At 32.1% G+C, this 22928-nt stretch overlaps 2 protein-coding genes across 6 annotated transcripts; both read left to right on the forward strand.

Annotated features, from left to right (window-relative positions):
* The first annotated feature begins 721 nt into the window (after positions 1–721).
* LOC100814085 (serine/threonine-protein kinase tricornered) lies at positions 722–7234 on the forward strand. Of its 2 annotated transcripts, XM_041011512.1 has the most exons (13): positions 722–1138; positions 1775–1949; positions 2063–2146; positions 3070–3311; positions 3798–4020; positions 4335–4499; positions 4570–4701; positions 4905–5018; positions 5400–5447; positions 6331–6409; positions 6563–6619; positions 6878–6913; positions 7047–7234. In XM_041011512.1, the coding sequence occupies exons 1-13, from the start codon at positions 939–941 to the stop codon at positions 7067–7069; spliced, it is 1578 nt and encodes a 525-aa protein (XP_040867446.1). In that variant the 5' UTR covers positions 722–938; the 3' UTR covers positions 7070–7234. The 2 variants fall into 2 exon arrangements, 1 of the variants encoding a protein (XP_040867446.1); XR_001385810.3 differs by lacking the exons at positions 6878–6913; positions 7047–7234 and having other exon boundaries at positions 5400–5488; positions 6563–6621.
* On the forward strand, positions 7074–14871 carry LOC100814610 (cold-regulated protein 27). Of its 4 annotated transcripts, none has more exons than XM_041011513.1 (7): positions 7074–7208; positions 7385–7453; positions 10277–10351; positions 12181–12333; positions 12954–13242; positions 13855–13967; positions 14070–14871. In XM_041011513.1, the coding sequence occupies exons 3-7, from the start codon at positions 10292–10294 to the stop codon at positions 14133–14135; spliced, it is 681 nt and encodes a 226-aa protein (XP_040867447.1). In that variant the 5' UTR covers positions 7074–7208; positions 7385–7453; positions 10277–10291; the 3' UTR covers positions 14136–14871. The 4 variants fall into 4 exon arrangements, with proteins under 4 accessions (XP_040867447.1, XP_006601290.1, XP_003550338.1 ...); XM_006601227.4 differs by having other exon boundaries at positions 14557–14871; XM_041011514.1 differs by lacking the exons at positions 7074–7208; positions 7385–7453 and adding an exon at positions 10114–10186.
* The last annotated feature ends 8057 nt before the right edge of the window (positions 14872–22928 follow it).

A 22928-nucleotide genomic window follows, 5' to 3' on the forward strand; every position in this document is an offset into this window, starting at 1 on the left:
AGTTTTCTAGTAATATCCAAAATATTCTCATAAATTTTAATTTTTTAATCAATTATGAGATTAATTTTCGGTCGAGATTTAGTTACACTTTGTATAAGTAACTAATATGTTACATATTTCTTTTGATTTTAAATATAAGAAAAAAATACATTTTTCTTGTCCTAAAATATAAAAAAAATTAAATAATTTTATTTTATTTAATTTTATTATCTCTAAACTTCTATTCATTTAATTGAAGTGTTATTGTGTTAATTTTAATAAATTTATTTATCTTTAATATCAAGTTTTAATGAAAGATACATTGAAAAAAATATTTTTTAATTGAAATTGATATTTTTAATTGAAATTGATACAATTAAATATGATGGATGATTAAATGTATAATATATAAGATTGACCTAATATTAAAAAAAATAAAATAAAAAATATTTGATTCTTATCACTAACAAAATATTAATAATTAATAAATAAATATTTGTGATAAAAAAAATTAACTTTTTTAATTTGGGTGTTATGTTTTTTGTTTTCCTTATATTTGATAGCACATGAAGTATAATATATTATAGTCATGATAATATAAATTTTTTAATCATTATCTAATAAAATAATAATTATGGTAAGCTTATAATAATTACTTTAAAAACGAATTTCACGGGATTTTATCACTACTTTAAAACTGAAAACATAAATAAAATGCGAAGACGTGGAGAAGCGACAACTCAGAGTTATAACTCTTATAAAACAGCTTGCTACAGCTTTGAAGCGTTTTATTTTACTAGTTCGTTTCCCACTCACACCGACAACACAAGCTACACCACCGGCACTACTAGCATCATCCTCCACAATTTGACGCGTCCTTTTGCTTGCTCCGCACGTCACATCGCGTTTTCTCAGATTCACTCTCGCCGTCGCAGATCTCGCCGCAGATCTGAACAACAATGGACGGTTACGACGGCACCGTCAGGCTCGGTGCCATCAACCTCAAGCACGATCGCGCCGCCGATTTCGACTCCGCCACCGCCGCCCCCGACGTCTCCGTCTCCTCTCCGGTCACGCGCCAGAAAGCCGCTGCCGCCAAACAATTCATCGAGAATCACTATAAAAACTATCTCCAAGGATTGCAGGATCGCAAAGACAGGTGCGTACTACGCTACCTTCGTTAGTAACCTACGTTACCTACCTCGCTCACCTACCTTTTCATTCCTATTTTCACTGTTCTACTGTTTCTTTCTCTCTTGCATTTAATCTTTTCGCTCTCTCAGGATCGATTTCGCGGTGGAGAATTTAATAATAGTACTTCCGATTTCAATGCGAATCATCAATCGTTTATTTTCCGTTCTTTTTCCTCTGCCTCCGCATCTCGTCTTCGAATTTTTTTTTCCTTCGCCGACAACGTGTTAGGCTTGTATCGGAATTTCTCCGTTTGAATGCTGTTTTTGACAATAGAGAGGCTCGTTGCTCGTAGCAGAGAAATTCTCGTGTTTATATATGCACGCAGCATTTAATAATTTTGATGTTGAATTTCCATAGATTTTCGTCGAATAATTCTTGTTAAGTGGAGTGAGTTTATGTTGATGATACTTTATTGAACAACAGCTCCATTAAAACGTATTGTTGAAACTTGATAAGTTAATGTTAATTATAATATTATTACTATGAATGTCTATATAATTTGGTATACATGATCACTTGTAAAGATAATATGACATGATTTGAATTAATTATGGTGTAAGTGGATACCTAGCTTATACATTTGTGTTGCTTTCTATTTCAGACGCAGAGCACTTCAGAGGAAAGTGCAAGAATCTCAGGTATCGGCTGAGGAGCAGGAGGAAATGATGAGGAACTTGGAGCGCCGAGAAACTGAGTACATGAGGCTTCAGAGACGTAAAATTGGAATCGATGACTTTGAGCAGTTAACTGTAATTGGGAAAGGTGCTTTCGGTGAGGTATGCAAACATAATCTTACTTCATAAACCTTTGGTTGATGTAATGAGCTGGTGGTAAGAACTTAATATGTTTATGCTTCACTATAAGTTCTTAACATTTTGAGAAAATGCAGGTGAGGTTATGTCGTGCAAAAGATACAGGAGAGATTTTTGCCATGAAGAAATTGAAGAAGTCGGAGATGCTTAGTCGCGGACAGGTACCAGCTGTCAAACTTAGCGCATAATCCACAATCAAGGTTTTAAAAAACGGTCTACAACTGCTATTTTAGTTGTGATGTCAAGTTTTTTTTTGGCTCTTTGTGACCACAATAGTGGTTGCATCATCGGCCACATTTGTCTACAATTTCCCACAATGTCAAGGATCGCAACAACATTGCAACTATGACTGCAGTTTAAAACCTTTACAATTCACCAGTATTTTGTTCCTTCTGTTTAGTCGATTGCATTAATACTTTCCCAATTACACTATCTGATGTTACATTGGTTTGATTCTTGTCGTATATATGGTAAAATTAAAATTTAGTAATCTAGCTGAGATGCCTATGCTAATTTGCATCTTATCAGCACATAATTTTATTTTTAGCTACATCAATGTGAATGCTTTTATTTTGTGTAGTTTTCTAAATGGTTGACCTGTTTAGTTGTTAGGCGTTATGTCAACTTTCAATTTTCAATATCTATCTGACTGAGATCATCATGCTATACGGTGTAGAAATTTAACTTTATTTCTCGAATTCAGTCCAGTGGAAAACAAAGTGCTAGTCAGTAGATAATATCCACTTGAGGTTGTCTGACTTGTTTTTGTGTGACCATCTCGCTTTCCTTTGTAGAGATGGCACTTTACAATGAAGACAACTTGCTCCCTTAGAAGGCTCCTGCTGTTTCCAGCAGCTCTGTTGTCTCACAATTGAATTTACCTGTTGTGGAGCAGATGCCATATGTCTTTGACATTGGATAAAAATGGAATAAAAACATTCATCATGTAGGGGCTTAGGGTTCAATTATGTTAAAGATTAAAAATTTCAATGCAATTAGACAAAAAAATATCTTTAGAAGGTATTCTGACCTTTGGGACCAATTTGTATATTTCTTTTTACATCATGATGTCAATCTAATTCAGGTGGAACATGTTCGATCTGAGAGGAACTTGCTGGCAGAGGTTGATAGCAGATGCATAGTCAAACTTCATTATTCATTCCAAGATTCTGATTTCCTCTATCTCATCATGGAATATTTACCTGGTGGTGACATTATGACATTGTTAATGAGGGAAGATATTCTTTCTGAAGATGTTGCTCGCTTCTACATTGCTGAAAGCATTCTTGCTATTCACTCAATACATCAACACAACTATGTACATAGGTATGGCTATTATCACACTGTTCCGTTTTTGTTCTATTGGTAGGCAATGATTAGCCACTTTATGCATAAGAGGCTATAAGTAGTGGGGCAGAGAACACTTGTATGGTACAACATGATTGTCTCATGGCTTGGTCTAACAAAGACATAACATGCCGTCTGCTCTGAAATAATCAAAAAACAGTATTCGTACTTGTATGCAGCTTACCACTATTTACAAGGAATGCTGATTATGAGCGTATGAAATTTATATTTAGCTTTTCAGATTGTAAAGGAATATATTGCATCATCTCTTTGGTTATTGACCACTTTTATGCTGTTGTGAAATGATTCATATGAAATTATGGTACAGTGAATTGGTTTTTCAATAAAGTTGAGAAAATCTTTAGGTTTTAAAAATAATGTTTCTGGAGAAAGATTTCAAAATTTCTGTGAGTAAATAAATTTTTTCTAGCGAAATGCTCAATCCAATATATTCTGCCTGTGCAGGGATATTAAACCAGATAACCTGATACTAGATAAAAATGGCCATTTGAAGCTTTCAGACTTTGGCTTATGTAAGCCTCTTGATGATAAGTATTCATCAATTTTATTGGAAAATGATGATCTTACCAGTCAAGAATCCACTAGTGAAACTGAAGGATATTCTGTCTCTCCTTGGTTGATGCCAAAGGAACAATTACAGCAGTGGAAACGTAATCGACGTGCATTGGTATGCCTCTCTCCCCATTCCATGTTCCTTAGTGGGGTATTGTAAGATTTGTAACTATTATTGGAAAACAAACAAATAATAAAAAATATATGAAGTAATGACTAAATGTGTGTTTGGATTAGTTTATTTTGTGTTCAGACCAGTTTATAATCAAAATCTTTCTGGGAGAGATTAAAGAAAAGGCAATAACCAAATACAAATATGCTCAAGTCTTGATGTTATTATGTTATTGGCTACTGATGTGTAATATTAAGTGGTAATTTTGTTTGATATATAAAGTCTGTTAGTTGTTATCAACTTCTATGTTTCTTCAGGCGTATTCAACTGTTGGAACTCTTGATTACATGGCACCTGAAGTTTTGCTCAAGAAGGGCTATGGAATAGAATGTGATTGGTGGTCTCTTGGGGCGATCATGTATGAGATGCTTATTGGGTATCCTCCATTTTGTTCCGACGATCCAAGGATGGCCTGCCGTAAGGTAATATGATTGATTTCTCTTCTTATCTTCTTTTTATTCATAATAACCTGGTGCTTCTGTATTGTGTCAGATTGTTAACTGGAAAACGTGCCTGAAATTCCCGGACGAACCCAAGATATCAGCTGAAGCAAAGGATCTGATCTGTCGCTTACTATGTGATGTTGACTCAAGACTAGGAACCAGAGGAATCGAAGAAATAAAGGTGACAACTCTTATTGTTAGACCATTTTTTATGACAATTCCTTCAAACACTAGAGTGAAGCATATTTCTCATTTTGTTTTCCTTGTCTCAAGCTATTTATTCTAGGCATGCTTTGATTTTATGCCCTGAAAGTTGCCGGTTAGTGTTATGCCCTGATAATCAGCTTATGTCCTCTCTTAACAAATCAGTACTTGATTTTTCAGGCTCATCCATGGTTCAAGGGTGTTCAGTGGGACATGCTTTATGAATCAGAAGCAGCATATAAACCTACGGTCACTGGGGACTTGGATACTCAAAATTTTGAGAAGTTTCCTGAAGTAAGTTTATGCATTTATTCATATGCATCGGAAATGAGTGAAATTAATTATGCAACAATTTCTCATGCTCTAAAATCATGTAATTACCAAACATTTGATGAATGTAAGTGAAACAGCATTATGCATATAGTATCCTAAATGGTTTAGTTATATATGGTTATATACATTTATTGAGAACTGTTTCCCCAATCTTATATTGATTTTGGTTTGTGCAAGAGTCTGCCCATGTGTTTTTTATTTTGTTTTATTGACAAGGAGTCAATGACAGAATAATTTCCAGAATTTTTAGCCATGTAGGCTATTTATGTCTTCTGTTTTTTATGTTTTCTAAAGTCTAAGGACTCTACACACACCTAAACATGTGATTTGAATCATTGGCAGGTCGATGGCCCACCATCTGTAACAGCAACTGTTGGACCTTGGCGGAAAGTAATTTGTTTTCTCAAGCTTGTAATTTATCAAGATTGTTAGTAAGAACTTACTTGGTTGTCTTGTTCATGGCATACATACATATTTGGGTGTGCACTGTGGGCAAAGTGCAAGAAAAAACACTTCCTTTTGGTTGCACAATGTCTTTTACTTTAACTATTAACTTGGATTGATTTCTTTTTTTAATTATGTCTGCCTCCTGTTATATTTACTGATATTCATAGGTTAGTGCACTACTTTTTTTTTTGGTTTGGAGGCGTATATTATTTTAATGTTATTTTGATGAAGAATACAATATATTCTGCTGGATATGTAAACTATAAAATTTCATTAACACAAATGAAAGTCTCTATGTTGTGTTAATGAAATTTTATAGTTTATTGTCAAGTTTATTTGAAACTGTTTCAGTAGTCTTTTAAATGTAGCACATTTGCTGTTGTCTTGGAGCTTTCCCATTGCAATTAACATATGTGTGCAGGTGCGAGGGGAAAGTGCAAAGATAAAATAGAACACTTCCTTTTGGTTGCACCATATCTTTAACTATTAACCTGGACTATTTTTTTTGGCTAAATTACATCTTCCTCCTTTTATATTTACTGATATTCATAGGTTAGTGTGCTGCACTTTTAGGTTTAGAGGCTCATATTGATTTCAATGAGTAGTACAGTATATATTTGCATATCAAGTTGAAGCATTTTATCCTCTATTTCTGTGTTTTATTGTTAAGTTTATTCCACTTGAAACTCTGCTTCAATAGGTCTTCCAAAATAACACATTAGTGCTTTTGTCTTCTGAATTTTCTAGTTTCTTTGATAATTAATTTACTATTTATTTAAAATTGCAATCTTTTGATATTTTATTTTTGTTTATGATACTCTTGCAGATGCTGACATCCAAAGATAACAATTTCATAGGATATACTTTTAAGAAGTCAGACATCCTTAAATCACTTGAAAGTTCAGGTGTGCATACTTTTGTAGCACAACACCTAATTTTGAATTTATGCCTGTCTGCTTGGTGATTTCCTGGATTTAAATTTATATGAAATAAGAAAGCTGGTATAAAGGATAGAATTTAAGTATTCAACATTAATCCTCAGATTTTGACATTTGCAGATGCAGATATCAGAGTAAACGGATCATCGAAAACCCCTTCCTTGATTACCTTGTTAGGTATGAACACCTATATATACTTAATGCACATATGCAAGGCATGCACGTATGCAGTCTTTCTTTTGATTCCCTTGGATGGAGTAAACAATTTACATGTTGCAAAATTCTGTAATCAGCCCTGAGGAGAAGAAATATTCTTTGACAAATGAAAATTGCAACATTGTTGTAGCTTTGTTTCTTCTAGTGTGACCAATATTGACTGATGACTATAATTTGGTATATTTACAGCTGATCTAATAACATCCTTTGGTTATGCAGGTCGGATTGATTTGCAAGACACCATCATACCAGAAAGTGAGCAGAAGCCAGAAGCTTGAATCAAACTAACTTTTTTTACATTTACTCGATTTTGTATTCTATTCTTTATGCTTGGCGTTTGAGATTGTAGATGACAATGTTAGCAAGCATATTCATAGTTCAATTACAGGGAAAGACTGGGCACTGGAGTAAGGTCATTGATCATGGTGTGGTTAATACCATGCAGCTCTGTTCTACTGCTCAAAAGATGATACTATCCTTGACATAAGTGAGACCTGTGCTGTTCATATACAGATTCATTTCAATCTCCAGAAATCCAATCATTTATGCTGTTAAGTAATGAAGAAATTTTGTCTATTATTTTTGTATACAGATATTTTGATCATTTTTTTGTTGTTGCAACGAATAGTGTTTACATATATGCGTGGTCACACCCTACACATCCTACTAAGTACTAATATATGGTTTGGGGGGAAAACTCTAATCTGACAACTCATTACATTTCAGAAAAAAGGAAAACCGAATTCTAGGAGTGTCAAAGACCTGTTTGTGCGCATAGCTGCATCAAACAGCAACGTAAGTCACATTTTTCTTCCTGAAATCTACCTTTTAAGTATGCGTTTGGATTTGCGTTAAAAATCTACGTATTACGTGAGATTCATGTCATATTGTTAAAAAAACGTGGAAACAAGTATAAGTTGCTTAACGTTTCAAGCACATCTAGTGCGTGGTAAAGTCCAAAACACGCGTAAGTTTTAATATAAAAAGTATAATGTACTTAGTTTTTTTTTTTTTTTAGTTAATGAGTAATTTCAGTCCTCAAATAATTTTTACTTATTTATTCTCTTGCTTTTTTTTTAAAAAAAATTATTGCGATGAAGTCTGATTTAAAATCATTACAAACTAATGTGATTGTTGTTTTCAACACTGTGATTTAAAATTGCTAACCAAAGCATTTGATTTCACCCCTATAAGTTTTTAAAAAACTTATCAGTTTTTACTAAATTCCAATATGTTTAAATTATTTCTTGCTTTAAATCTGTCTCAAGTGCTTACTATTTTTTTTTATTCATTGGAAAGATAACACAAGGGAGGCAACCCTAAACAATCTCTAAGTGTGCTAAGGGTAGGAAGGGGATTATGAAATTATCCCAAGTACAAATTGGTGAACCCCGATGTTAGTTAGATAGTGGGCACTAGAGTTACCCTCATGAATGATAAATATGTTGTAACTAGTAAGGACCAATCACGGTTCATGCGGTCCAGGACCCTCAAAACTAACCCTGCAATAGCATTCACAAATTGCGAAATTAAAGATTTAAAGGTCTAGATATTTGATAAAACTTAACTTAGTAATTAAAATATTACGAAATTAAATTTGAGAAAAAATATTAAAGGATTAAAATCATATTAACCGTTTCTGATGAAGTAAAATGTAATTAAGAAAATAATAATTAGTAGTAATTGTGGTGCTTCTTTAAGAGTGCGTATGTTTTGAGCTTTGTAAAATAAGTTTGAGCTTATAAAGCTATTCATATTAAAGTCATTTTGAACCAATGATATTTTCTGATTTGTTAATTTCTTGAAATTGTTGATTTTGAAGAGTGTTATTTTTATTTTATTTTCAATCTTATGGTGATAAATAGATATTTTATTTTTATATGGAAATATTGAAAATTATCATGAAATTAATTTATTGACTTTGATTCTCATTCTTACTTTTTTTTCGTATAATTTGAGTTTAAAAGAGAATATTCCTCATTATATTAGCAAAAAAGTTATAACCAAACATGTTCTTAAATTTAACCAAAAAAAGCATAATTATTCTCGAAAATGACATTTCTGAAAATATAATCATAATATCTTCAAGCAAATCCAACCAAACGAGAAGAGCATGAGGGTCCAGGGATAAACGGATGCTGATGTTGTAGCACGATGCTTCATATCATCATGCGTTCCATGATTCATACTTCTCATGAGCTTTGTTGGGATATTTGTTTATTTTTATTTTATTGTTGCCTTCAGTTTCAGCTGGTAGTAACGAATACGATGCGTCATATGGCTCTGTCCCTGCCGTTGTTTTCTATACCTTTGTCGTGACTCGTTTGTTTAATTACAGCCGCATTCTTCTTTTCTCTTATTTTTCATTTCTATTAATAATAATCCCTTGCAATTGCCGTCTACTAATCTAATAATGGTTTGACTTGAGATGAAATTATACGCCACTCAACCCCATTATGTAATGTATCATTCTATTATCTCTTATTAAATCCAAATAAAATTCATTCACGTTTGATGACCAAATGCATCAATAGTTCAATAAACACAGAAATACTTTTTGAAAAGCTTAGTATGCTCTTTAACCTTTAGATCACACAAGATCTAACTTTATTGAATTTAATACTCGTCTTTTATATTCACCAAATTGTAGCCTTAAAAAATTACCCAATCTCCTTTTCAAAGGAAGTATAATTTATCATTTTGTTCTGAATTTTAATCTTTAAAAATAAAATACTTTAAACGAGTAAATCGAAACGCATCACTGTTATACTTGTTTTTTCGTTGTTGGTCACATCACTCTTATACTTTAATACAATAAAATAAGATATAAGATCTGTCCCAAAAAAGAAAGAAGATATGTTTACATTAATTGACTTAATTTTCATGCAGTATTAAAATTAACTTTGTTAATTAATCATAAATAATCTTAAATATAAGCTTTTTAAGGTTACTTTTATAAAAGTCAATTTTTTAGAGGATAAAAGTCAATTAGATGAAACTATAAAAACACTCTATTGTATTCTAATTAAATTCTAAAAAACTGTAAGCAGAAAGTTGAATTTCTTATTTAGAAAACAATAATAATAATAATAATAATAATAATAATAATAATAATAATAATAATAATAATTTGATTACTATATGAGAAACAGAGATGCTATTTCACCGGATTACTTAAAAACAAGTTTCCAAAAGTAAAAGTGGAGGAACAAAATATCTAGGAACAGGTCAGAAAAAAAAACGCACACTTGTGGAATAGGAACGGCAAGGAGGTGGCAGATTTTTAAGTGCAGTAGTACTGTTGATATTTTGATTTTTCTTTGGTGAATAGTATTACTGTTGATGCCACTAGCATATATCTATATATATAATAATTAAAAGATAAACAATGCGAGGAGCGAGGATAACAGATATTTTGGATGCGGAGATGAAAATATCTAGCGCAGCGTCTTATCTCCCAAGCTAATGTAGACTGAGGGTGACGTGGCGAGGGCCTGGCCCCACGACACGTGTAAAAGCGCAGCAACTGTATTCCCTTTTTGTTTCCCATCACCGCCCCTTTCTTCTTCAATTCCTCTCTACTTCTTATTCATCCCCTTCACCACCATTCCATTACAGGAACAAAAAATTAACATGAAGAACAATTTCAGATTAATTAGAACAGAAAAAACTCGAATCAGTTCACCCACACAGGTACCTTACCTTTTCCCTGTCCTTATTGCTTCCTATTTCTTCTTCCACTGTTCATTTAATTTTTTCCTTTGATTTGTTTGCATATTATACGAATCATCGTAATTTCCTCTGCAGGAATACAATTAAACTATAATTGATCTTAAGCATGTTAGTATGTTACAGATTGTTGTTGTTGTTGTTGTTGTCCTACTTAAAAAAAAAAAAGATTGTTATTGTTGCTTGAAGTAAATTCGTTCATACTTTCGTTTGATCTACAATAAAAAATTAATATTCTGTTTATGCCATAGTTTTTTTTTTTTTTCCTTTTCTTTATTTATAGAAGCATACATAACGAACATTTAAATGATGGGGATTGTGTAAATTAATGTTCGCTACTAGTATGTTGTTAATGATTTTGAAATTTAAGATGTATGCATTGAGTTGTGTAGTTGATATTTTATATAGCTTTTAGCGGTTCAATTTTCGTTTTTCTGGGCTTCTTCGTTTTTTAATGTTTTTACTTGTTTAAGGTTTAGTATTAGAATTTTTTTTAAGAAAATAATGTCGTAAAAAGAAAATCAGATCGTTAAGATTTGTAGTGGGTGATAATGATCATGATAATTGTGAGTTTTTTTTTTTAAACTACTATTTTTTTTATATTTGTAATTTAGTGCTTGTATTCATAAAAATAAATATATATGACACAAGTTGTGATGTGTTATATTACTTTTTATCAGTTATTTAAAAAGGAAAAAATATATTTAACTGTCAATTATTGATTTAAAAGGCTATGTGAATATTGATTTTTTTTTTCAATTATACTTCTATCGCTTAGATATTAAATTAAAAACTTTGTAGAGTTGGGGATTGGTAAAAAATATTTCTCATAATAAAACATAAGCTCCGTCTTTACGTAGTCCTATTTAAGTGGATGTTTGGAATTGAACTTGCACATGGATTGTTTATTTGTTGTCATCTTATAGCCAATTAAACGTGCAACGCTCATTCACTACTATCAATATGAAACTTCTGTGTTATTTTTTGGTGTATAAATTTTTTTTGCATATTTAATGTATGATTAGGCAAGAGATTTTTTTGGGTACATTATTAAGCAAGAGTTTGGTTTCATATTATATTTACTTTATGAATTTAAACCAAATAATAATAGCAGAGTTTTTAGATTAAAAACAGGAGGGCCGTAGTGATGCTTAATTATTTTTAGTGTCATTTTTTATTTTAAATAAAATAAAAGATAAGTATTTATTTGATGAAACAAATCAATTGATGGATTGTCAATTGAGGAAGTATGCTTTAATGAGTTTTTTTTTTATATATAAAAAAACATATGTAAATTAAATAGGAAACGAATTGACAAAACTTTGATCTTAAGTACCTCTGTTTAAACTTTAAACTTTTGATTGGGTGCGTTTAACATTTTGATATTCGTGAAATTATAACAAATAATTAACATTAGAATTTGTCAAAAAAAAAAACTAACATTAGAAATTTAGAATGTATTTAGGGCAACTGTGAAAATTAGATTATTTTAATAATGAATTATATATATATATATATATATATATATATATATATATATATATATATATATATATATAAAATCGATGATCGATTATAATCAAATTCAGTTAGTTTTTGATTGGATAAGTTTGTTCAAAAGTGGTCCTAAGATATGCATAGAACTTTGTTTTCCTGTCCTCTTTTTTTTCCAAATGGTAGAAAATCTTGTTTTCAAACAATTCTTTTCTTTATTAATTTATTTTTATTGGCATATTAATCATATACTATTTACTCTAGTAACATGATTTTCGCCGATTTCGTTTGTACATCAGGGCATTAGGGAGACAGAATCCACAATGGCTCCAGAGTGGACAGACGAGAAACACAGCATGTATATCAAGTCTATAGAAGCATCTTTCGTTAATCAGTTATATGATTCTAAGCAAATGAAAACTTCATATGACCCTGCTACCACTTCCGGCCAGGTTGCCTTTTTAATTTTTTCTACACACTCAATAAATTTGACTTGTTATATATATATATATATATATATATATGAGGGATGTCAGTGACATTGTCTTTTTAATGCTCACTATGATTGACTGAAATTTATTGAAAATCACAAATTTTGGTTGGTCTCACTTCTTATTAGAAGAGTAATTTTCCAATAAATTTCAGTCAATTATAAAGGAGTATTAGAAAATCAAAGAAAGGTTTGGTTGTTATCATTTTTCATTTCTATGCATTATGAGTGTAAAATTTTGTACACTATCAGTATCAATCAATGATAAATAACTTTTAAGATAATTACTGTAAATTAACTAATTTATCATACATATCAATTTGTGATTGGACTCTCCGTGTATAGATTATTTACTTTTTTTTGTAGTCTTTCTTTTTCTCTCCCTCCTTGATTTTGTTTTAATACACACCCCCTCCTTGATTTTTTTTTTTAATACGCACCCCCTCCTTGAAAGACATTGCTTTATGTAAGATTATATACACAAGCTGTAGAGTATGAATGTATGATCATCCTATAACTTGTATATCTTCCCTCTTCTACACCTTTACAAAACTAAGTTTTCTTTTTTCTAAATAATAACAGTTCAAGGTACTACGTGGTGGCTGTTGGCAAAAAATCAATTTTGAGAGAGTGAATCCGCAAACGAGTAGGATTAACCAGTGTCATGACTTGACGGAAAATCCATGGATTCAGCACTACCGATCTTCAAGCAAACAGAGAAGCATAGCAGTTTCATCCCTTCAAGAAAGTGTTACTACCACAAGTAAAGTTGTTGATTTAGGCCAAAGGAAAGGAGTTCCCTCTGGATCAGGACATCTTCATTTGTGTGAATCTCGAGTCTGCCATAAAGATATGCTTTATAGTGATACAGGTGAGCCAAAATCTTCATCTAACCCTCTACTTTGAATATCATCTTTATTTTGGCTTTAGTGTCTGAGCTTTCCTACATGCGATGCATACTATAACCCACATTGTTTTATTTGTTGAGTTCTAATTTATATTAAGACCAAATGTGAAAAACAAATGTTAAGTGGAGACCATTTAGAAAGAGTATACTAGGTAGAGAACTGAAGTTCTACCTTTAGAGTGGTTTGGACCAAATGTGAAATGATTTATATTTGAATTTATTATTCTAAAAGTAATCTAGTATCAATTTTTTAATCTAACACAAAAACTAATTAAAGTTGCTTTAATTCAAAAAACAATTTTGGATCCATGATGAATTTTTCAATGAGACCAAACATATGAATGCTTATTTAAGTGGAGACCATTAGCATTAACCTAATTCAAACAAATAAACGTTTTTATAGTTTGGGTGTGGCATGTGAAGATTTTTGGTCCATGTGTACCTAACTCAACCATAAGGTCCACAGCACAATAATTTAGCTAACTGCTTTTTGTGTACCTGCTTTATGATTTATGAATGCCAATATTGATATCTCATTTATTAAAGTATTTTTTAATTTGACTCTGGTTCTTTCAGAGATGTCAGACCAGAACTTTGTTGATGAAGAAGTGAAAGGCAAAAAGCAAAATAAAAAGAGCAAGGTGAAACGACAGAGATCTTTGATAAGTGATGCTCAAGACAATGATCAGGTAATATTTTATTTTATATCATAAGTTTTTGTTGCTAGTGATCTCAGGATTTCGTGTGCGTGGTTGGAACTGAGTGATGACCATTTCAAATTGCTGTTTCAGATGGTCCCCAACAGAAAATCATCTTCTGGTGGAGATTTTACCAAGAATTTTGTTTCTGCTGCTTAGAATAGAGTGAAACACTGTTTTGTTTTTTTGCAAGATTTGGAGTTGGTCACGTTAGTCTCTCAAATATGAAAATTTTCTATTTTGGTCACTAAAGATTAAAAATGTCGATCAATCCTAAATTGATATTGATTGATTTTTATTTTTTTTCCATTTTCAATCAGGGATAAATGTTAACAATGTACTTTTTAACTAACACTTTTGCTTACACCTTTTATTATTGTTTAAAATTTATTGAAAATTATAAAATTTTGTGGGTCTCAATTTGAATTTAACGAGTCTCACTCTTGATTTTATAGTTTTTAACCAGTTTTAATCAATAGAAAAAAAAGTAGTAGAAAGTATCTTACTAGCATTTTTCTTCCAAGAAAGAAAACTGATTTTGATCTTTGAAGACTAATGTGACTGGTCTCAAAATTTCCAGGGAACAAAATAGTATTAACTCAATTAGAATACGAGGGGTTGTCAGAAGTGTGATTCTCTGTAACTTTTATGGATGACACGTTCTTAGCTAGCCACTGAATCACAAGTGAAACTGGCGGAAAATGCACGTGCTAATATTGTACCCGGAATTTTAAGATAAAATGTTTTTAATGTATACCCATGCTTGGGGGTTTTGTAGAGTTGTTGGCGTATGACATGAAAATTTCTGGGTGCAATTGATTTTAACTCATCTTAATGATGATGATGTGTGTACATATATGAAAGCTTTTGTGAATTTTATGAATATTGAAACTAATGAGTCATTTTCCATTCTTTTATTCCAGTGCTAGTTGGATCGACTAAAAATGTTTGCCTTTAAAGAGAATCTAAATGAGTGCAATTAGTCTTCATCACTCCAAGTAATGAATCCAAATCTATTTTTATATAGAAATGTATTATTCATATATTTTATTTACAAAAATCTATAGGTAATTGCATACGCAGATACTGCAAGTTCACGGGCGGGCACAGATGAATATTTTAACTGGCGGGAAAGGTAGCACTTAGGCACTATCCATGTTTGGCCCTGCTTGTTGTCATTCCTAATTCTAAGTATACTGCCATCTCCACCCCCAATTACACTTAAACGCCCATCCCAAAATTCCATTGATGAGAATACCAACAAAACACTTGGGAGGATTAAATCATGCCCAAGGAAACAAAACTAACCGAATCTATAAAAAGGGAGTTCATCTCTGCACATACGGAGCTCCTGAGAAATGAAAGAAGGTGAATAATCCCACCAAAATATAACCTGAATTTTGAGCACCCAAAAAAACAAATTTATCTGCATAAGCATTGCTTTTTTTTTTATATATATATATAAATATGAGAAATCCTAAGTTCAAAGTGTGAGAAGAATTTATACAATTGACCCGGCTATTAAATATATACTAAGGCATTGCGGAGGGATGGTAATAAGCATGGATAAAAACAGAGAGGAGTCTATTTCAATCCAAACCCAAACCCAATTTTCAGAGATTGTCTTTTCAATTGCCCGGATGGCTGCCATAATCTCTGCCATGAAATCACTCCTAATGCCGATGCTAGTTGCAATCGCTCCAATGAAATTTAATCTCGAATCAACCAAAAAACCACTGTTGCCCGCTCTACCTGGATTATCTCTTGTCCCGTGCGTGTTATTCATATAATAATTTTTATCACTCATTTTATCACTTTTTTTTTCTCTTTTTCTTTTTTTTTCTTTGCAGTATAAAAATTTGTTCTAAATTAATGTACATATTGATTTTAAATATATCACTGGTAAATTGGCATTTTCAAGAAAAGTTTGTCCGAGTTTTAAATTTTAAGATATGATTCATGTTTATGAATGTACTTAGTGACTGAGAAAAAAATGTCATTATCATATACTAAAGACAAAAAGAAAAAAGAAAAACATCAACATGTTTGAATAAAGAAATGAATGACAAAAAACAAATATTGAATGCGACAAGGAATAATTGCAAAAATGAACATCTTACGTTAGATTTATAAGTAGAGATAGATAGGTAAAATAAGAGGATGTTTGATTTAAATTTTACCCTCATAAAATTGATAGTTGCACGTTATAGCTTCTACATCTTTAGCGAAATTAACGTGAAAATATAAGCTTATGATGTCTTTTATGTGAATCCAAACACATAAATATGTTTGTATTCATAATAAATAGTGTTTCCATCACAAATAGATCAAATATCTGTCATCCTATCGGAGAGTCTTCTATTGTGTTGAATGGTCTATCATATCGAAGGATCGTCTGCTTGTAGTTCCTTGTCGAAATCTCATGTGCATGAGTATTCGACAGAGCGAGGGAGGATACCTACAAATGACACTTCAACGCTCAAGTGAAGGTTCAATTTAGAGCTATCAACAATATATAGTAAGTATGTAAAAAATAAATCAATCCTCTTACTTGGGGGGTTCACCCCTTTTTATACTAACTTGGTTGGACCTGGGGTCTATGGGTCTGTCACATCTTGATTACCAGTTGTGTAATACTCTCTCTAATCATACTTTGGTACTTCTAATAAAGTGATTACACTTAAATGGGTTTAGCGGTGATAATCACAGAAGAATGATATTCGTTGTTTGCACATGTTGAAGGTAGAGACGTACTGTTCGACATATGCAGATACATGGCCGAAGGGTGTGTTCGGTTTAGGTGCTTCATGTGTCTCCTCGACCTAATTGGGTATTTTATTAGGTATTCTAGCCCCCCTAAGCTCATTTTTGACATTGATCGAAAAAAGGACTTTATGGTGTGTCAGAACGGTTATCAATTACTCCCTTGACAGTTACATGCCTTTATTGTCACGAAGTAACCGTTACATCATGGAGGTAACGGTTTCTCCCTACATCTCTTCATATTCCCAAGTTGGGTACCATAACATCACTAGTCCTCCACCATAGATCTGTTTTGATCGGACGGTGCAGAGATGTTGTTGGTTGGGCTTCATCCAAGGCCCAACTCCTATAAATAGAGGGAGGACCCCCCCTTCACTTTTTGCCCTTGATATTTTCTTCTTTGCTTTGAGCTTAATAGTATTGTTTGCTCTTAGCCGAGTAGTGCAATAATCAATTCTTTCTTTGAGGTACGTAATAATGGTGTCGATTGAAGGTTCATCGTCAGTTGGAGGCTAGTCTGAGGTTCGAGGGTACGAAAACGTAGTTTTAGAAGTGTTGTCCAACTCCCACTCCTTGGGATCAGTTTTTTCTAGTTTGACTGACCTCTCGACAACCGAGGGGTCTAGGGACCTTTCAGCTTTTTTGAGCCAGCTACCATCCACTACAACTGAAAAGGTTGGTGAAAGCGTTGCGGGCCCAGTATTGGCCGTTATTGCCAAGGCGAGGACGTTCGAGAAGGCTACTTCTTGACCTAAGAAGTGTCCAATGCTAAAAGAGAGGTGTCCACCTCCCCCGATTACGCTTCCAGAGTACCCGTGGGTTGACGTAGAGGTAAACACCTACTTCTCCCGATACAACCACCAGTTAGATTTATCCAACCTCATTAGCTGGCTGTCGATTTGTACCATAACAGATCTGGATACGTGCTCGGTCACTCTTCGCATGGTCCGGTCGGATGCCACACTGCCCACGGAGTTCGTGTTCATGAACCAAGAGGGGATGAACATGGATTTCTTTTACATGTACGATTTCTTGTTTCGTGATCTTCATGTAAGGGTCTTGTTTGACGATTCTACCATGGGTGTGCTCCACATACTCGATGTTGCTCCGACATAACTTCACCCGAATGGATAGGCAGCCATGCAAGCGTTCCGCGCACTTTGCTTGTATAACTATATGCCAGTGACGCACAAACTCTTCTTGCACTACTTCTATAGTCGTCTTCAAAGATAAGACTCAATGGATATCACTGATTCGATTGTCGAAGCGTACTCTCTTCTGCCCTTTCAATTTTTATAATAAAAATTTTAAGACCGAAAGGGGTAGTATTATGTCCATCTCGTATGTTATCCAAAAGGGGTTTCCTGAGTTATAGACTAAGGGCCTATAAACCCATAGGACCTCTGCTAGCTCTTTGGCCCATCTCTCATTGGCTCCATCTAGTAGATTTTTCAATTTTCCTAAAATGACTTTGTTAGCTGCCTCGACTTGTTCGTTGGTCTGAGGGTGCTCCATTGATGTCACTTTATGCTTAATGCCAAGCCCACTCAAGAATTCATTGAGTTTTCAATTCATAAACTATAGGCCATTGTCGGTGACAAGTGTATTCAAAATTTCGAAGTGTGTGATTATATTCCACCAGGAGAACTTCTAGACCGTTGAGATAGTGATGTTTGCTAGTAGTTCGGCCTCAACCCACTTGGTGAAATAGTCAACAACCACCAGGAGAAATTTCTTCTGCCCTGGAGTCGTGGGAAACGGCCCGAGAATGTCCATTCCCCAGATAGAGAAAGACCCAGGGGAGACCATCGAGTGTATCTCTTTGACTACCAATGTATCAAGTTTCCATGTCTCTGGCACTGGATGCATTTCTTTACAAAATTTGAGCAATCTGTCTTGAGGGTTGGCCAATAGTAGCTAGCCCTCAGAACTCTAGTGGCTATGGTTCTATCAACGATATATAGTAAGTATGTGAGAAATGAATCAGTCTTCTTACCTGGGGGGTTAACCCCTTTTTTATACTAACCTAGCTGGGCCTGGGGTCTATTGGCCTATCACATCTTGATTACCAGTTATGTAATACTCCCCATAATCATACTTTGGTACTTCTAATTAAGTGATTACCCTTTAATGGGTATAGTGGTAATAATCACAACTAAATGGTATTCATTGCTTACACATGTTGAAGGTTGAGACATATTATTTAACATATGCATATAAATGATCGAAGGATGTGTTCAATTTGAATACACCAGGTGTCTCCTCAACCTGATAAGGTATTTTATCCGGTATAAACAATATGTTCAAAAACTACAATAGAAAGCTTCCATCTAGACATAGATGAAAAAATGTGTTGCATGATCAACCATGCAATAAATTAATGAATCAATATGTGGCTTTTGTGAATTTGCAAATCAACTTCCATATTTGTTAATTTATTATTACGAGTTGGCCTCAAGAAGGTTTAACTTAAATGAATTTGGTTAATTAAAAAATAAATATTTTTTGAAATCAAGATTTGTTTTAAATACATTTAGTACATTGTTATGAGTTCAAGAATACCTTACACTTCATATTAGTCCACCCAATCGAGTACCTTACACTTTATATTAGTCCACCCAATCGAGTAACACAACAAATCTAAGAGGGCCTAATTTTTTATTCCAGAGTCGTAGAGTAGGAGTGTCTTCCAATTTATTGGATTAGAGACTAATCTTGTTTGCCTGTGTGACTACCGTTAGTCCAAAAAAATTTTACACAAAAAAAATTGAACACAAATTATTCTATTAAATAGATCATTCTTCCGCATATAAATACAATAAAACCTTATACCACTGTGTCAGACCTATGGATTAAGAGCCCCTAATCTTGTCTCAAAATGTGTTTCCCATTATTAAAAAATATAATAGTCTTATATGTTACATCTCACTTATATACATATGATCTAAGGTATTTCTTGACCACTAGCACCTCTCCTACTTATGTTTATAAATATCAATGGTTCTATTTATTTTATGAGTTTGATACTTTGATTACTAATTTTGTATTGATAAGGTGTATACTAAGGGTATATATATCCCAGTTGGCAGTGAGAGACTAATCTTTGAACTTCGAAGGTGTAAACAAAATTGAAATAGAACCTTTTTCATACACAGTTTTGAATGGAATCCTTGTGAGTTGAACAGAGTTGTGAACTTGTCAGAGCAAGGATGATCTTATTGTATCTATGGCTACGACTGGTTGCACGTGAAAATTATGCAAACATAGTCTGACAGGTTGACAGCAATATTATATTCATCGTTTCGGATGATCTTTAGAGCAGATAAGGTTACAACTCTGTAATCACAAAAAGCCCAACAACCTTATTTTTCTCTCTCTACTTGCATGTGTAACTTAATGAACATATGTCTGACTTTGTACAAGTATAAAGACGAATATAATATTACCCAGAAAATTTAAACGTGAATTCTTTAATTTCAGTCTCACTGGCTTTTTAATCATCTTGTCTTTCTTGTATTTTTTTCATCCTCAAGTTTCAACCATTGACATTGCGAATTGCGATGATGCCCTTTAGATATTGAGTTTATTTATCAACTTAGTTATACTTAACGAATAAACAAAATAAATGTAAAAATGAAAATAAAGAGTGCCACAGAGAAAAATCCCACTGTTGTGTTGGGGGTGTATTTTTTATCTGTCGCTCCTGCTGTATTAGTAAACATGATTTCAGAGGAGAGGAAGAAAGAAAAACTGAAAATTTTCTATTACATTGAAATGAAGTGGTAATTACAAGATGATTACATTAGCATTTATATAGGCTCACTACTAATCACAAACTACATCTCTAATACTCTGGAATTTCTGGAAAGCTGATTGAGGCATAGGATCCCTGTTTAGAGACTGAAAGTTTGATTTGTAGTTAATTTTAGGGTAGAATGAATATTGCATAAAAAAATTTGATGTCTAACGTCAACGAAATTTATACTTTTTGCAATATATATATATATATATATATTAAACGTGTGTTGATAATTTTTTTTAATAATATTTTAGTATTAGTTCAACAATAGTTAAATGCCCCTAGTGATAATTTTTATTAACATATCTAAGGAATATTACTGGGACTAAAATTATATTTTAAATACAAGTTTATATTATAATCTCACTTCTCAACAAATTCAAATTTAAAAGCTATAAAATTAAGTTTGCAAAATCCACATAACCCATTATGTTTTTCGCACAGCTAGCGTACAGATGGCTTATTTGTTTTCTATTTCTGAAAACCTTTTTCTTTTATTTTAAAAAAAAAAACTTGTTTAATAAGATTAGGATCTGATAGGGGTGATTTTTAGTTATAAATTAAAAAAAACAATTTTTAGTTTTTTCTCTATTTTTTCAATTTTAAATTAACTCATTTTGACAGATTTATATCCTACTAGTTTAAGGATTATTTGTGTGATGGTTATTAGAGAAGGCAATGCTAGTGTCAATAGTGGTGGTTGACGGTGATGATTATTGGTGGTGATTTTAGTATAAGTTGCAGTGGTAATAACAATGTCATGCCAGAAATGATGTTGTAACAATGATGGTGGTACTTCCGTAGTGATGGCAAAATTAATATTGGCGACAACAAAAATCATCATTATCCAATGTAGGATGAATATATTTTTTTTAAAATTGAAAATCAAATTCACAAATTCTTTTCTTTTATTATTTTGAAGATGAATGTAAAAATATTTTAAAATTGAATTAAAAATTATTTTAATCTGATATTTGTCAAACACATTTTACATTAAAAAATTACATTAGAAAAGAAAAAAAAAAGTTGCATCTACTTCAAACATGTCCTTAATTTTTTAAAAATATTTATTTTTTAGATTTTAAATGAAAAAGACCAGAACATCACTAAACTGTTTTGGATTTCTACTCTGTTTTGGATTTTTAATCATTGTTGTGTCTCATCTTCTTACCCCACTCTTATTTTCTAAAAATTAGTAATGTTTTATGAAATTTTTTAAAAATAAAAATAAAAAATACAATCAAACACACCCTTTTTTTTACAACATCAATCGCATCCTTTTTAATTATCTGCTTTTGGTTATTCATAATTGAATCATGAAATTAAAGAAAAAATGTAAATTAAAGAGCATACGAGTTTGCAACCTAAATGTTCTATTTACTTGTGGGATTCAATACGGTGAAATTACTTAACTATGGCAGAAACACCTTATTCCCATGAGTTTGAAATTTTGATAAGTAGATAAAATAAAGGGTTAATTAAGTTTTTAGTTCTTAAATTAGGAGAGTTTTGAATTTTTGATTCTTAAATTATTTTTTTAAAATATTTGGTTTCTAGAGAATTTCTCATTATTATAAATAGTTCATGCCGTTAATAATTTCTGTTAAATATTAAATTGTCTATTTAAGTGACCATAAATATTATTATAGATGATAGATGAAGAGGATAAATTGTTGTTTCGCATCACTGATCTCCTCATGAGTAGTTGTTGTATGTTTGAGTGTTTGGAGTGTTAGGGTTCAATAATGACTCTTTTCTTTTTCTTTTGCATTTTAATAATATAATATTCTAATGATTTACCTAAATTTGATAAATTTTACATGTCATATATGTAGCACATATGTTATATTTGATCTGTCTTGTTTCATGATATTTCATCACTTAACTGAGGACATTAACGGCAGAGACTATTTTTAATAACGACAAATTTTTTAGGAACCATTTTTTTAAATAGTTTAGGGATGAAAAATTCAAAACCTCATAATTTGAGGACTACAAATTTAATTAGCCTTAAAATAAAAAGAGATATAAAATTAACTTGGTGATAAAAAGAGAAAAGAGAGATAAAAAAAAAGATTATAAGTTCAATTTTTTTACTAATAAAAATTTAATAATTAACCATTAATATTTGTCAATAAAAAAATGAGAGTAACATAGCCATTTGATGTTTGCAATTTGGATATGACCAGTGTCCTCCTCCAAACACTTGTCTTTTGCTATAAATTGTTTAACTTTAGCTGTTGATTTTATAAATCCTCCACTCATGATTAGTAACTTTTAAAACGGTATTCACTTTATTTTTGTCTTTAACGTATAGATGCAGAAATGTCAAAAAATTAAAATGAATAATGTTCTGTAATATCCGAACTAAAAGTAGGATTTATAAAATC

The sequence above is a fragment of the Glycine max genome, chromosome 17 (assembly GCF_000004515.6).
Source record: "Glycine max cultivar Williams 82 chromosome 17, Glycine_max_v4.0, whole genome shotgun sequence".
Taxonomy (NCBI): Eukaryota; Viridiplantae; Streptophyta; class Magnoliopsida; order Fabales; family Fabaceae; genus Glycine; species Glycine max.